General features: G+C 33.3%; 1 protein-coding gene across 7 annotated transcripts in view; it reads right to left on the bottom strand.

Moving 5' to 3' along the window:
- LOC118280562 (protein pangolin, isoforms A/H/I/S) overlaps positions 1-16,769 on the bottom strand; it is a 149,641-nt gene that overhangs the window by 77,188 nt on the left and 55,684 nt on the right. For all 7 annotated transcript variants that reach the window (XM_035600648.2, XM_035600643.2, XM_035600647.2 and 4 more), the window contains exon 3: positions 13,581-13,644. In XM_035600648.2, coding sequence (XP_035456541.1) covers positions 13,581-13,644 — 64 coding nt within the window. The remainder of the gene's footprint in view (positions 1-13,580; positions 13,645-16,769) is intronic.

The following is a 16,769-nucleotide window of genomic DNA, read 5'->3' as shown; positions in this document are numbered from 1 at the left end:
GACCTTTCAAATTACACGACTACAGCCCTAGTAATACTAATTTTGAGTACTAACTATTGACTAGCGTAACACATAAAATCGAATCTAGGCCCCTAGAAGCCATTTTAACTGCGCTAATGATATAGTGTTAATAACTGTGAGCTAAATAGCACTCTAAATTGCTTAGCTTATAGTATTATATCGTTTAACATATAACTAGGTAGACTGTCTCGTTTGGTGAATTAGTTGTAAGTTTGATTATTAGGTTGGGTAAATATTATTGGGATTATAATTGCGTTTTTGTATGAGGAATTAAAATATCTATGGTTCTACGATGATGTTAACTGGGCACAAATCCCAAATCTGTTCTATTACTGAGACATTTTTGTTTGACCCGGGAATCGAACCTAAAACCTTTAGTACAGTAGTTACACCTGATAACACGGTTAAAGAGTAAATACTCCAGTTATTTAAACAAGTAGTTATCTTTAAATTAAATCTTGATTAAACGTTTAATAAAGTAATTTATGCAGAATAAGGCTGCGCACACGCATATTCAATTTTAAAGCAATTCAGTTAGTAGCGTGTATTACACTGGCGTGCTAGTTACTGGCGCCAGTGATAGAAGTAACAAACAATGTGTTTTACTGATAATTTTCATCTATTACAGTTTTAAAAAACGTCTAAAAAAATTTTTTGACATTGGGAGTCCCAACATGAGAAAAATGTGTGTGACAATTTTAGGCATAAGTCTCTGATGGTCTCCTCGAGATTAAAAGGCGTGATGTTACTCGTAAGCCATATATTGTTTAAGAATTCTACTCAAAAATATCATACCTATAGCAGGTATAGTGTAACACAATGATCAATGTAGATAGATATTTCGCTTCAGCAAAACTAAACACATACAAAAACCTATCTAAACAATATCTCATCTCCTTAATTCTAATCCTCCACAAACTTCAATAAAAAAAGAACTCAAAACTAACCGTTACCACGAACAGTGCATTACTCACAAACTAATTATAATAAAAAAAACAATACCCTTTTTGCCAAGTCGGTAAAACCAATATGGATACCCAATTAAATAAATGTCAATCAAGGTATAACACATTCTTTATTCAAAACGAGACGTTATCATAATGATAATGATAATAATGGCTTTTAATCGTGTCGATATGATAATTAATCTTTATTTATCATTCCGACATTTTTTTCTCGGAAAAATGCATTGTTTTTTTCGATAAACAGGAGTTGTAAAAGCTATTAAAATATGTTTTATGTAACAATTATTTGGAGTAATGAAATAACGTAATGATATTTAATGGTATTGTTTGATATTTTAATTTAAATATAAATCAAATTATATCTTATATCGATTTATTTACAAAAATATGGATAGTTTTAGCACAAAAATAGACGTTTAAATTAAATATCAAAATAACCGTCTTGATATTGACACGACTGTCATAATCGAGGAGATATTTCTCTCACATAACACCATTTTCTATAAAATTGTGTGAGCACGTTTCTAAGAAACCCAGTACTGTGGTGGGTCCTCGCCTATACAAATATTGACCCTCGGATGTGCCCGTGTAATGCGCTGTAAATACAATACTAGAGGATATACAGACACGCATTTTTATGTTTTCATATTAGAGAACGCGTTTAGGATTGTGCTACTGGTGTAGTTTTGAATTCTTTCGTAATGAGGTTCGTAGTTGAATTTTGGAAGGTCAATGGAATTTTGATATTGATATTGACTTCAGTAACTCCAGTCTTTGCAGGCGTAAGTATATAAAGCTGTCACATTTATTCATAGTTAATACTTTCTGTATACGTTATTTTGCAAGCTCAGGTTTTTTATATTATTTTCAGTAATCGTTTTGAGTTCGGTGTATAGCAATAAGCAGACAGTGAAACTTGGACGTTTTTAAATGCTCTTCTGTCTTCACCTCTGGTGTTTGCATTAAAGTGTGGGACAAGTGTACATGGGCGGCAGTGATTGCTTACCATCAGGTGATCCGTCTGTTCGTTTACCGGATTATACCATAAAAAACCGACGAATACTGAAAGAAGGGTTCCGAATGTACCATAATGATGCAGATAGAAGACAGTTGAGTGATGCCATTGATTGATCGTTACAGTTCGGTCCAACATGGAGTTTCTAAGAACATATTAACGAGTTTCGCTTCTTAGAACGGAACAGGTGTATCTGTATACATTACACTCACATTTCGCCCGAATATTATTATTGTGTGCATGATATCATGATCATTCTGAGAAGAGGTAGACAGAGGTGTTCTTGGAGAAGGGACAAGTTTAATTCATCATCTTCAGTCCGTTGTCGTCTAATGCTGGACATTGGACTCTCCAATAACACGTCACTGGATTCGATCTGCAGTGTTGTGTATCTAAACACTGCCAGGCACTTAATTTTTATTCCCAATTCTATTGTCATATTTTCAGGTTATGTTAGTGCAAGTACCTATGTACTAAAAAGTGTGAAGACGATGTAGAATCTACATTAAGTATGAAACTGAAACTCCACTTTCGCCACAATATAAGCCTATTAAAACGTTTAACATAAAACATATTTTTATGTATTACTTGTTTTAAATCCAGAGATAGAACTGGAGATTCGGTGTTAGGAAATCATGATTGCAAATCACGCATCATCAGCCTAAAAGTGCCTACTGCTGACCAAGAGCCTCTTTTCACACAGAGAAAGATTTTACAATCATTACACCAAGACACTTTCAGACCTATTTTCAAATAATGAGCACTAATCTACGTAGCTATAGGGTTCGAATCCGAACTCTTCAGTGGCAGGTAGATAGCTGGATGTAGCCCGATAATCAGCTTATCGTCACAAAGCTAGGTCGTACACCATGACCTAAATTTTCAGTTCCAACGCTGATGGACTGTGAAGAGTGTAAAAAAGATAGGTACGAGCTCTTTTTTAATTTTGAAAAGGTCTTTTGCTGTTCTTGATATTTTGCGGCTTGGCTATGTAGTTAATCAAAGCATTAATCCATACATACTTTTAAAAGGTCCAAATAAAATTGTGTCTGTTTGTCATCTATCAAACTGTGAATATAGGTGTTCATTTCAAGATCTAGATTAGTAAATGGAAGAACAAACTAGAAACTTCATCGTTACTCTGTTTTTATTTTAAACATGTTAAGAGTCTCATTTCTATAGGTAGATGTATAATTTTGATTGTAATGTCCGTCTTGTAGATTATTTTTAAACATTAGATATGTATTTTTTATTTTCTTACTGAAACAAATACTTTCAAAGATATTATATCGATTTGAAATATCGCGTATCTTTCTACGTGACGTCATTTCTGTTTCTTCTACATTTTAGAAGTAGAAATGACGTAGGATCGTATCTGATTCTAAATATTGACCACTCAAATAACTGACCTTGGATAAGAAAAACACCTCTTTATCCCAAGGCCTTTAGTTTATCAGAAACCAATATTATGAAAAAAAAATCATATCTTCCCAATTAATTACAAGCACCTCGTTACTTAATATGAAAAAATGACGCAAAATGTCATCAATACGCAATCGTAATAAATAAAATTAAAACAAAAGATAAGATCCTATCGATTACTATGAATGGATAGTACGTATAAACGATTCTTATCGATATTTTCAGAAATCGATTGTTTGATCTCGATTTTATCGACGCCATTTGCATACAAGGTCTATCTATATCGATTTTATGCGATAAATATGTCCAAATAAATGACACTTTCAGTGGCCGGAAGCGTTTTATCGTGTTTAATGTGACACTATGTTTGTTGTTCCTTATATATGTTGATTATGCTATTAGAATCATGTAATAGGGGGTAAACATATATGCTATTACCTGATACAGATTCGTAAATCAAACAAGCAAATTTCGTCAACGCGAAAAAAAAATCTGTATCTTTAATAAAACTTTGGGTAATTCCATCCTTCTCATTACCATAAAGAACTCCTTTTTAAACCCGAGAATCGAACTCAGAAACACCATAATCATTACGAAACTCACCCCAGAAACCGCAGACACTATTTAAACTACTTGACTCACCAAAAACCAACCAGAGTATAGATTGTATTGATAAAAACCATTCATCCATCATACACATTAAAATTATTCACAGTTTACAAACAGCACATCAACGTATACCAACCTGTTCTATACTCCAACTGAATACCAACTTTAAAAACAAAGAAATAAAGCTGAAACTGCATTAAAGAGAAGACTGTGTTATAAAAACTGCTACCTGCCCGTTCCACCACAAATTATAAGGTGTAATATTTATTTTACCTCAACGTGTATAATAAACTTGTGTATGTATAACTAGGGGCCTATAATTGTGGTCGAGTTTGATTTTTGACCATACGTGAATCACTCTTTAGCTTGTTGGTTAAGGAGTCTTAAAAAAACGATATTATGGCGTGTATTTCGCCGAAGAAGTTGGTTAAAGTATGCTTGCAGTTCTTCGTTTAGTTTTCTTTAATGATTGTGATTGCTTGTCGATTTTAAATGAGACTACATTATTGTTAAACACGGGATAGAATAGAAAAGAACAGAATAGAACATAAAAAGCTCAAATTCAGATAGCTCAATCGATATAGCTCATTCCGATATCAAATGTCGGAGAAAGCATAGCAAATAAGCAATGATATGATAAAGAAAAATTACTAAAGAAAGCACCAGCAAAAAACATAATAAGTAATTAATTTAGTTTGGTGTCACGAAAACTATAAGCTAATAAGTGTTACAAAGCCCAAAACCCTGGGATTCCAAAATCTAGTAATATTTATAAGGTTTTTCGATATCGAAATTCTACTAATCACAGGAGCTGCGGGCTGCCTAGCGGGTTACCGGGCTCCGGCTCGAAAAGCAGGAGTAGGAACGGGGTGGTTTTTAGTCAGTAAGAGTCTGACACTCCTTCTCGTCTAGCCCAAGGTCAGAGAAGCCATTGGATTATTTACCACACTCAACAAAAAAGAGCACAGTATGTAATTGTGATTGCTTTTGATTTTAGACCCTTCTTATCTTTGATTTATAATTTATATACGATAGGTAAATAGCTTAAATATTTACATAAAGCTTTAGCACTGAAAATATCAAATACTGAATTTGCATAACTAATTTTTTGATTAAATTAATCGGCTGGTTTCATGTAAACAAAATGTATGCAACAATAATTTAGTTTTGAACATTGAAAATTTAATTAATAGCTCTAAAATTAATTTAATACGTACCACTAATTCTCAATTCAGCTGGCAGCAAAAGAGATTAATACAAAACATTACTTTTTTTATTCACAAAACTGTTATTTCAAAAAGATATTAATATTCAAAGTCAAAATCAAAGCATTTATTTCAATTAATCCTAAATTAGGCACTTTTGAAACGTCAAATTGAATTGTCCGTCAGTCTGTCTGTCAGTGAAGCTAGGTGCTGGTTCCAAAGTGTAGCTTCGAATGGAGAAGAACGAGCAAGAAACTCCATCTCACTTAAAACACTGTGATAGAATTTCAACCCTTAATATACTGAGTTTAGGGTACATATTTGCTTAATTACATTCAATCAGCTTGTCGATACCTTAGAACATAGTTAGAACTAACTTAACTCGTTATTGATCATAAGCGTTGTTATTTATAAGTAAATACAAGTGCAAGTACACAGGTTCTTTATCCGATCGAAGCCTTATTTAAACAAAAATGCCATACTACTCCGACTATGTGGTAATTGGTTAGTTACATATTATTAAATATTAATATTAACGGCCGTACTCAGAGTCATTTAGATAATAGTTTCTTCACTCTGTCCTTAGTTTCCTCAGTCAAAAATAAATTATTTCTACTTTTCAATACAATATCACACTTTCGTTCGAAGATGTGATGATCTACTTAATTTTCGATTTTTTCTAGCTAATTTTCTATAAATAAGTCTGCTATTTGACGTCAAACACACTATTTTCTTACAAAATTTATAGAAAATATCTTTTAGACGTTTCCAAAAAAGTATTGAATTTGACTAGCCTATTAATTACTAAGAAATTGTTAAAAGTAATCTTTAAATGTCTCCGAGTACGGCAGTAACTTGAGTAAGGTACAACGGTCATAAGAAAGGGAAAAAAATGGAAATTAAATTTAAAAACAAAGGTAACTTTTTTCCAGAATGATTGATGACAAGTGAGCGTCTCACCTACTGACCAATTATCGAGTGAAACAAAAAGGGGGAGGAGGGCGGAGAAACCGAGTTTTTATTCATTTCTCGTGAGTGTGTAATATCTCGGGGTCCGTATAAATATGGTATGATATTAAGTGATATTTTCGAAACAGGATAATGCATTTTACTGTTGATAATTTTGAGTAAGACATATAGGATTGATAAGTTTTAAGTGAGGTACATGAATCGTGTATAAATGTACGCTTTTAGCCATTAAGTACCAGTTATTAATGAAACAATACTAAAGGTAAAGCTACTAAAATATTATTGCAAGAGAGGTTATGTATGACTGCCTCGTTGGTCGCAAGTGCAACTGCTGAGCAAGGGGTCTTGGGTTCGATTCCCGGGTCGGGCGAAGTATTACTGGGCTTTTTTCGGTTTTTCGAAAAAAATCTCAGTGGTAGCACGGAGTCTGGAAATATGCCCGGTATATAGCAATAGGCTCACCACCTATTACATGGGACTTACAACACAAATTGTGAAATGTGGGTGTACATTGGCATTATGTGCCATAATGTGCACCTCTGCCTACCCCTTCGGGGATTAAAGGCGTGACGTTATTAATGAAACAATACGAAAGGTAAAGCTACTAAAATATTATTGCAAAGAGATTATGTATTACTTTGGCCTTTTTTACGGAATATTGATATTTTTGATCCTGAATGGACGATGTCAAACACATTACACTGATTGGGGCGCGTCAACGTGGCTTTTATCGAATTATTTTGATTGGAAAGTGAATTTGTTTGTTTGTTTAAACATTCCGATTTTCATTTTGTATTTTATGTAAACGTACGCTTAAAATGTCTGCTATTTTTTCGTGCTTACATCTATTTTAATTTTAACTTTGTTATTATATCTATTTTTTTACAGTCGTTATAGTTATAGTCAAAGAAGCTTTAGAAAGATTTACAAGGTTTTACCCTAGGTAACTATCTAGTCCACATGATGGTTCAAGGACAGAGACTATACAAAAGCAAAATTTTATGAAACAACACTATCTTCTATCCTTATTCATCATCATCATCATCATATTCACCACAAGACATTCACTGGTGAACATAGACCTCTCCAATGGCCTGGAAGTCCTGAATCCAGTGGCTCCCGGCTACTTTTATCAGGTCATAAATTGTACAATTCCATACCAAGTAACAAAATGGCTACTATTTAAATGTATATTGTGAATTAATGCAAAAACGGAACCACAATATGAATACGAAGTGTTGGCAAAACAAATTATAATATCGTATTGGAACTAAGGAACTCTAAATGTGTTTTAATACCATTCACGTTGGTGTCTAAGCGAGGAGCGAGAGCGATTTTATTATATTTTTTATTTTATAATATAGGCATGTGTATAATATTTTTGCGGAACCATTATCTAACGATTATTATACCCATTATTCATTTATTAAAAATCTGTAGTCGTCGATTCAACGTCATACATATATTTATTATGTAGGTACGAGTAATCAAATATTTTTTGTGAGGCTAAAGTTGATCTATTTTTATAATTGCAAAGGATCCATTTATAAAATCGCACAAATTTTTAAACATTTACTACATTTCTCAATTCTAAGGGCCAAAGTGAACCATCTTAACTTTGTTTCAGGGACTAATTAGATTTATACTTTGCTTTAACTCAGATCTATTTTCGTACCTAATTAACTTACTAAATGTAGCTATCAAACTTCCTGTGCGTTATCTTAACAACCATAATACTGCATGTTCTTATTTAACTAAAGGTAAATCTGGAATCGAACCTTATCTAACGACCAATCGATCCATCATCAATATATTTTCTAAATCCCCCCTTTACATCATACTTAGCACTATTTATCAGATAATGGTGCTGATAAATTATAGTGTCTGCTTCGTTGGTCACACGAGGTCTTAGAATCGATTCCCGTGTTAAGGAGTTATTGGGATTTTCGATATCGAAATTTTAGCACCAAGTTTAAAACAAAAAAGTCCCCATACAACGATATTTCTACCTGACTCTTTGAAAAACATCGTTTAGTTATGTTAATACTTTTAATTGTACAAAATAATATCGATAACATCTCCTATTCACATTTTTATATCGACAATTTTTTCTCTTCAACACTACCACATCACTATTCTCAAACACCGCTTCAGCTTATAAAACGCACCAAGCTCAAATGCAAGTGTAAAAAGCTCGTTAATCCAAAACGACAAGACTCTAATTGTGTACGCATATCAAGTTCCAATTAGAACCTGGATATAATGACACAAAATACTGGTAGTAACACAGGCACTCGCAAATTGACTGTGCGAGGGAGATGCAGCTAGGAAAATAGGCGTGAAAGAAAGAGATAAAAGAAAAATGATTAGGTAAGGGTTGATAAGTTGGATAAAAACTGGCTTGGATAATGTGGTGGGTGTTTATGTGTTGGTCAAGGTTTCGTTTGTGAGAAGGAAAGGGAAAATGGACACGTATTGCAATTTTAAGAAAGCACTTAATAGCCAAGTGGATTTTTTATCTCGTAATAAAATTAATAGATTCACACTCAGAAATAAATAATAATTCCAACGATAAGGAAACTTGAAAAAAATACTCTATAATAGATTGGATAAATATAACTTTCGAATAACATAAATTAATGATATGAATTAGCATCCTTATCTCAAAAATTTTAAAGCTCGACATTATTTATCGATAAAAAATTTAAAACACGTCCCATCACTATTCCGATATGTCAAAACTGTGTGTACCGTTCACAAATGTCATACGCTACGCCCAGAACGTCCTAAGTGCCAAGTATGCCAACGGTTGGATCATAAAAAGCGTAACATAATACATACTACCAAGATCCCCCTATTTTACTAGGTATTAAAATATTTCAAGCAATTTGCTTACAGTAAACCGTTTGCAAACCCTTTAAACTGACCACTTTATGAGAGACAAGGCGACAGACTGACAAACAAGACTACACACACATTTTCACCTGTTTCAAATATGGAACACGAGTTTATTGGAGCGGATGTGACGTATTTACTGGCAACTTAAACCTCTGTGTTGCTATTAAATTAAAATATTTTCGAACAAATTTTTAACGTTAATTTATGATTTGAATTGGTGCTATAAATTTAATTTGGATAAAAGATTTTAGAAGATTAGAAATGTTTCGCTTTTTTGATGTTTTATTTCATTGATTCCGTAGGTTTTTTTGCGAGTATTGTTCAAAGGATTTTTAATTTACTTTTCAGATCAAATAGAGAAGATGCACTGTAGCATAAAATCATGATTAAAATTAAGTAATCACCAAGTTTCTTTCACAACACTAAGCTCTTATTTAAAATCCTCACTCTAATTTAAGCATCAAGTGCATATCACTGATTAATCCGCATGCAAATCGCCCTAGCCATTTGTTTTTCTCACATTATCACTAATCAACTACTTCTCCAATCGTTGAAATGTAATCAACCACTCATTAAGACGATATTTCTTCTCAACATGTCAGCCTGGCCGATAGCCCAGTTGCTGATGATTTAATCGGGCGCCAGAAACTCTGGATCGCTGATCATCCGAAGAATTGATGTCAGGTACGCCAATCATTCTTCTCGTAATAGTTGGCTGGTGGTAGCTATGCTCAACTTTGACATTCTGGTGGATTGGTGATAGTAAAAAGTGGTATAATTGAAGATGGAATCATGGGATTTTTGAGGTCTCGGAAATAGGAGGATTTTTACCAAATTGCTAAGAACTCTTAAAGGGGTTGGATGATCGGAGATAAAACAATAACCTCACGAAGACGATTATTGGACAGAATCATTTGATACTCCATTGTAAATATTGCCTTGAATGGTTTTTTGCCTTTAATTTGACTTCTTTTGCAGCAACAATCCGTGTGTTCATAAAACTGAACTTAGGGTCTGTATTGTCCCGATCCGCGGGCAACGTAATAGGTTACCGGGGCACCGGCTCAAAGCAAGAGAAGGAACGGGGTGGTTTTTAGTCAGTAAGAGTCTGACACTCCCTCTCGCCTCACCCAAGGCGGGAGAAGCCATTGGATGATTTTCCCCTATCAAAAAAAGTTCAGTATTATCAATATAATTTTGCTTTGAATGACACAAAAATTGGCAAATATCACTCGTGTAAACTCTGCTAGGCTGATAGATTTATCAATACTGATTTTTTTTAACTAGTAGCTGGAAATGGCCGGTAGCAAAGATAAGGAAAGTAAAACAGGAAGGATATGAAACATATCGATCCTATTGGTGATATCTTTAAGTAGCCAGGTGTGAAGTACTTACGACTGACACGTGTAGCTTATTAATAGGTGTGTGAACGTGAAAGAAGCCATAGAAGTAGATATTTCATATTTTCGTGGCCTGTTTTTTGAAGTTGGAGGTAAGACGTGATTTTTCTGTATTGGTCATTGAATTGTTTTGGTGATTGAATGGGCTCTGGTGCAACTGTTGATTATGAGGTTTGTGCTTTGATTTTGGAGTTAGATAAGGTATAGTTGAGGCAAAATTGTTAATTACAGTTATCTTACTGTAATTGCTATATATATGCTAGCCCGGCAAACTTCGTACTGCCTCCAACATTTTTTCTCACCTTTTAAACCTTCCCTGGACCTGCACAAATAATTCAAGACCAAAATTTGCCAAATCGGTCCAGCAGTTCTCGAGTTTTAGCGAGACTAACGAACAGCAATTGATTTTTATGTATATTTATTGGAAAAGGGAGTTATTGCTGAGGAAAATTTAGTGTTACGTTATAAGTAGTATAGATACGTTACTACATCCAAACTTCGATTTCTTTGTTAAAATCGATAGCAAAATCAACAACAACGTTGCTTTGAAACTAAGGTCGTTTTCCTATCTCCACACGGAATTCTAAACAGTTGATGAATCAGTCAGTCATCCAACAATTTAATTTAAAACCTAATTTATCGGTGCATTAATTTGATTACTCAAATCTAGTACTATTTCAGTTATTGTAGTGTTAATATTATTCATAGACCAGATAACATCGAGAGCACAGTTATACACGATTTAATTGATTTAAACATAATTTCTAGATTATAAATTATTCTAAGAGTAATTTATTAGTTTATTAAAAAGCTGACTTTTTAGTATTAAATCGTTATAAACAGTTTGTTCCGATGTTATTAGGATTATCTTCGGATTCCATTTTAGTAAATTTGTTTAAAACCAGTTAGTTGTTTAGTAGCTTTTCTACGAATGTTTTAGAATGAGATTTTACGACATTTTTTGGTTTATTGGGAGTAAGATTAGCATGTTTATTTCAATCGTTCTTCTCCATTCGAAGCTACAATTTGGATGGATAACAAAGCTTCACTGACACCTTATTAGTTGATGTTTCAAAAGTACCTGATAATGATTTAATTGGTATATAAATGCTTTTGACTTTAACTTTGAAACTCTTTCTGTATGATCTTTTTTTATTCTGTTTAATGATTTTTACTACACTATAAGTAAGACGTCATCCATTTAATAAGGATAAAAAATATTCAACGTAATTAGCTACTTAAACCAGTCTCCCTGTGCGCCAAATTTTATCTTATTATGTTCAGTATTTTACATGCTACTGTCAGTTTTGAATGAAACACCACAAATCCTCAGAGTTCAAAAATCTTATTATAAGACCTGGCTCATTATATCCAACACTAAACTCGGGCTAAGCCCCAAAATAGGCAGTAAACTAAAAAACACTATAACAATTCAACATTTTTTATTGTAAGTCATTTCATTATGGTCTTTTTACTGGTTCCGAGGCAGGGTCGTGGCCAGTTGATCAGATTAGGAGCTCGAACCGGTTTCTCGAAAACATCCCGAAGAAAAAAATAACGAAAAAAACAACACTAATAACAACAAATAACGAGGTACAGCTAGTGATGGACGGGTGTCGATATGCACGTGAGAAAAGTTATCGATAAAACTGAGTCTGACGAGAGATTATGCTCGTATGATTGATGGTAATGTGCCGTTATCGTCAGCGATGAAAGACAAGATATAGTACTTGAAGTAGTTGAGACATCTTTATGTTTATATGTTACAATGAATGTTAACAAGTTTTAAATTGAAGTGTACTCATTGAAGTACGTGTATTAATCTTTGTAGACAACTTTAAAGACATATGTCGTCGTTAAATTGTTCGCGAAACCGTTATGATATTACGGATAGTACAAAGCGTAGGTTTTGCCAATTATGTTTTGATGGATTTATTACATCGATTTGTTACCAATCTTTTAACCAGTAGGTCATAAGATCAATCGATCATGTTACAATTATCGACAAACCGCATCCCTACGAAGGTGGGGCAAGATGAAATTATACGAAAATATTGTAACGATAGTGACAGATGATTATAAGCTGGCGATAAAACATACATAATTCCGAGTTAATGGCCCGGAGCGCAGTGCGGCATTAAGTCCACGTAATACTGGCCTTAAAGTTGGTACGAAATCAATTTCACATCACTAGACCGAACGATTTATGGATAAGATCGATTATCGTGTACATGAAAGGGTTTTTGGGTGTAATATGTGGTGTATTTATGGTGCATGATGGTAGAGGAAAAAGTAAAAGGAAGTGTTTAATGAGATCATGTAAAGTTAAGGATATTTTTAAGAAACGTTATTCTTAGCGGTTTAGTGAGCTTTTTAGGGTTATTTCTTGTGGTAATGTCCCACTTTAGGCGATATGGTGAGGCTGTTGAGTACAAGGATTCAAGTTCTCACGAATATTTAATCTGAACAAGGGACGTTGAATCTCTGGCTATTTCTAATTTTATATCAAAGAAGTTTATTCTATTTCCATGATCCTTATAATAGTATACCTAGCCAAGCTTCTAGATCTTTTAACATAGCGTTAGACAACAACAAGTTTTTATATATTAATATATAAAAAACCTTCTGTTTCAAGCCCGCTTAGCTTTTAATTCACATCGTAAATCAAGGCGGTAAGATAGTAATGCCATATAACTAATGATATTGAGATTTATTGGTCCAAACTATACAGTGATATGTTGTATGAGTTATAATTATGTTACAGTGTTGAAGTTTAACGGCTGGTTTCTATGTCTGTATTATTATTATTAGATTTATATCGATAGGGAAATATTTGTACTTTTTTATTGTTATATCCTGGAGTAAATAAGTTTTATTATTTAGTTTGGGACACCCTTTAATCTGTTGTAGAGAAATCGGTTTCCAGAAATAGCATTTCGTAGAATACAGTATGTATTTTATAAGGTCACCCTTTGATATAGTCTATAAATACTTCATTTTATCTATTTTTGTGGCAATAAAAATAGCATAGTAGGTAGACTATGTAATAACTAAGTAAATAAGAGTAGATACTCACCAAACACAGGACTAAGGTCCGACTTTACCGATAGTTTACCGGGGTAAGGCTCGCCGGACTTCTCCTGAAACAAACACAAAAATTATCATTAATATCTTTGTCATTTAACTTTAAAATGTGCTAAAATAATGCCATGTTGTAATAAGAAGAATTAGAACTTAAGTTTTATTAGTTAGTTTTAGTTATTTTGTGTATTGGAACTACTAGCTTTTTTATGGAGTAGGAGACAAACGAGCAGGCGGGTCATCTGATGATAAGAGAACATTGCCGCCCATGCACACCAGCAAAACCAGAAGACATGCCTCGATGGCCTTTTAAAAAGGAATAAGCTGTTTTCGTTTTAAAAGCTTATTATTTGCATTTCTCTTTTCATAATAATATCAATTAGGCTAGAACTAAAACCATATAACTATTTCATAATAATTTCAATTTGGCTAGTCATTAACGAACATACCTAAGTGTACAAATGGACAATTCACATCAACTAATATAGAAAATAAATACCCAAAGAAAGGATCCCTCCTATCCCTAACAACAAAAAAACTTAGTTAAGATAAATGAAACTAATTTAAGAAGAGATCCAATCATGTGATTTGATCGGATTTCCCCATAAAACAGAAGATGTTTCCGCTTCTATTTTATTAGTTGGAGCTATGGTGTGGGATCCCATCGTTGGGAACCAGTTGACCGGGTAAAATCATTACACCTTATGTTATTGGGAGATTATTATGGTGGTAGGAGATATGGGAATGTGTCGTGTAGTAGATATTTAACGTGAAGCTAATAGTGTTTGATTATGGTGTCTTCTGGGGCGGGTGACAGCAATTCAAGAAGATTTTGGAGGTCTTTTTTTAAAGGTTTATTAATTCTCATAAAAGGAATTAAGATGAAAGTGAGACAATTATTTACAAGTCAAAAAAAGTAGAAGGAATTTAGCAAACTATAGTGTTGTTTATTATGCATAAAAAAATGTGGACAAATGACTCGATGACAAATCTCTTAACAATCGACGTAAGTGAATAATAAATAAAAGTTCTAAGTTTAACTGTAAGTTTCAAAACTTCATCCAAAGTCAAAACTATCCATCGTCCACTAATACCACTAGTTAAACAAGTAACTCCCAAAAACTATCGCCCAACCACCATAATAGTGACCTCTCAATAAGTACCTCCGTTAACATGGGGTCGTAATTGGATAAGTCAGAATCAGTTTACCCCACTCGTACGTGTTTACCCCAAATCAAGGGTAATACATTTCCCCAATTTTCGGGTAATTTTTACGTGAGATTACACAATGTTTGTGTTCAAGTATTTGTCTGTTTGTCTGTTTGATAGATTGTTTGTTTAGTTGTGTATTGTTGAAGAGTTTTGGGGTAGTTTCGTTCATTTGTTCTTTTGATTTTATACGAAGTATAGGAGTGCTTTGTTGATTGTTTAATGTAGGATGTAGGGCTGTTGGTGAAGATGTGCTTCTCACAACGCCTTCGATTGATTAAGATATTTACTCTTAATAATATATAAAGCTTAGGAGTATGTTTTTTTGAATGCACTAATCTCCGAAACTACTGCTCCAAATTAAATAATTATTTCTTTATTGGATAGTGTATTTATCAAAGAACACAACAGTGACGTCACTATTTGCAAAACATTACACAAAAACGAGACAAACCTAGGAAGACATAATAAAAACATGTATTTTAGGCAATAAATGGCCCTCGACATTATTGGCATTAAAGTGGAATGCCTCAGTTAAAATATTTCACAAAACATTTTTACCTCGGGCTTTTGTTCAGGCATTTTAATAAAATGAAAACTATTTCATATTTTTGTATCATGCTGTATATGTGTTTGGGTTGGTGTTTAATTTTTGCGTTTTATTATTACTAGTAGTAACTTTTAAGACTATAGATATGTTTGTAATTGTTTTATTTTTAATATTATCCAGTTTGTTGTTTTGCAAAGAACTAGGCTGAAGTGTGGATTAAAGTATTATTGAATTAATTTAAGGAGATTTTAATATAGTGGATGGATTGGATTTTAATACCAAAACTTTGAAAACATTGATCTTGGATGTAGTAAGTGAAGTAAACTACTTACTTCTTGAATTGATTAATTAACTTCTTAAATTGAAGGTCTAACTATATGAGATTCGGTAAGACACGATGCCTCGATTAGAGACTAATATAAAACAAAACAAAAATGAAGGTCAAAATGTGTGAAGATACTTACTAACATGAAATAAAACTTAGTACAATCTTAAAATAACGCGTTGATTTAATAATAACCCTTATTATCTTGGACATAAGGTCACTGTCACCTTAACGTGGATGGGTGGTGCCGGAGAATTAAGGTTGTCAAGCGTCAGTGAGAAAATTTTCGGTGAAATAATAATTAGGTACTTTATTATTATTGGTTAATTGTATGCTACTCGTACTTATATTTAGGGTTGAACGTCTTGAAAAGTTTATAAAATCTCAAAGACTGTTACTGGTAAGTCTAGAGTTGATAAATAGAGAGTAGAGATCAATGAAAAAATTATTGGTGGGATTTCGACAAATGTACTATCAGATGTTGTTGTTGATTCCTCGTGAATGAAACTGCGAGGCGAAAATTTAAGTGTAAAAATCATAATTTGCTTCTCCCACATTGAGTGAGACGAGAGGAAGTGTTAGACTCTTACTGAGTAAAAAGCACCCGTTAACCCGCTAGGCAGTCCACAGCAATTATCTTCTTTGGCAATTTGTATCAACCAGCCACTCCAAAATAAAAATTAATTCAAGAAAAATACAAATAACTAAATAAACCACAATAACTAACACAACAAACAGACTAAATAACACTTATTCGTAAATAAACAAGACCACGGTAACACTATGTTTGACAACCTTACTTTTTAAGCGGTGCCCGTCTCGCCCGCGGCTACCAATTACATATGACCCTACAAACAATTTCCCTTACATCAATCACTAGCTTTGCGCCTGCGGTTTCACTTGTGTTTTATTTAATATAATTTTGTTTGAATATCTGGATAAAAAATTGACTACTCATAGTAAACTGAGTTTCAAATAGGTCTACTAGTTTCGTAGCAAATAAAAAAAAATTTTGCTAAAAACTTATCATGTTTCCTTCAACAGTTTTCTATTGGTACCTAGAATATTTTCTAACTGACTAGCTTTTAACCTGTGGTTTT

This window comes from Spodoptera frugiperda, chromosome 16 (assembly GCF_023101765.2).
Source record: "Spodoptera frugiperda isolate SF20-4 chromosome 16, AGI-APGP_CSIRO_Sfru_2.0, whole genome shotgun sequence".
Taxonomy (NCBI): domain Eukaryota; kingdom Metazoa; phylum Arthropoda; class Insecta; order Lepidoptera; family Noctuidae; genus Spodoptera; species Spodoptera frugiperda.
This window is presented reverse-complemented; position numbering and strand designations above follow the sequence as displayed.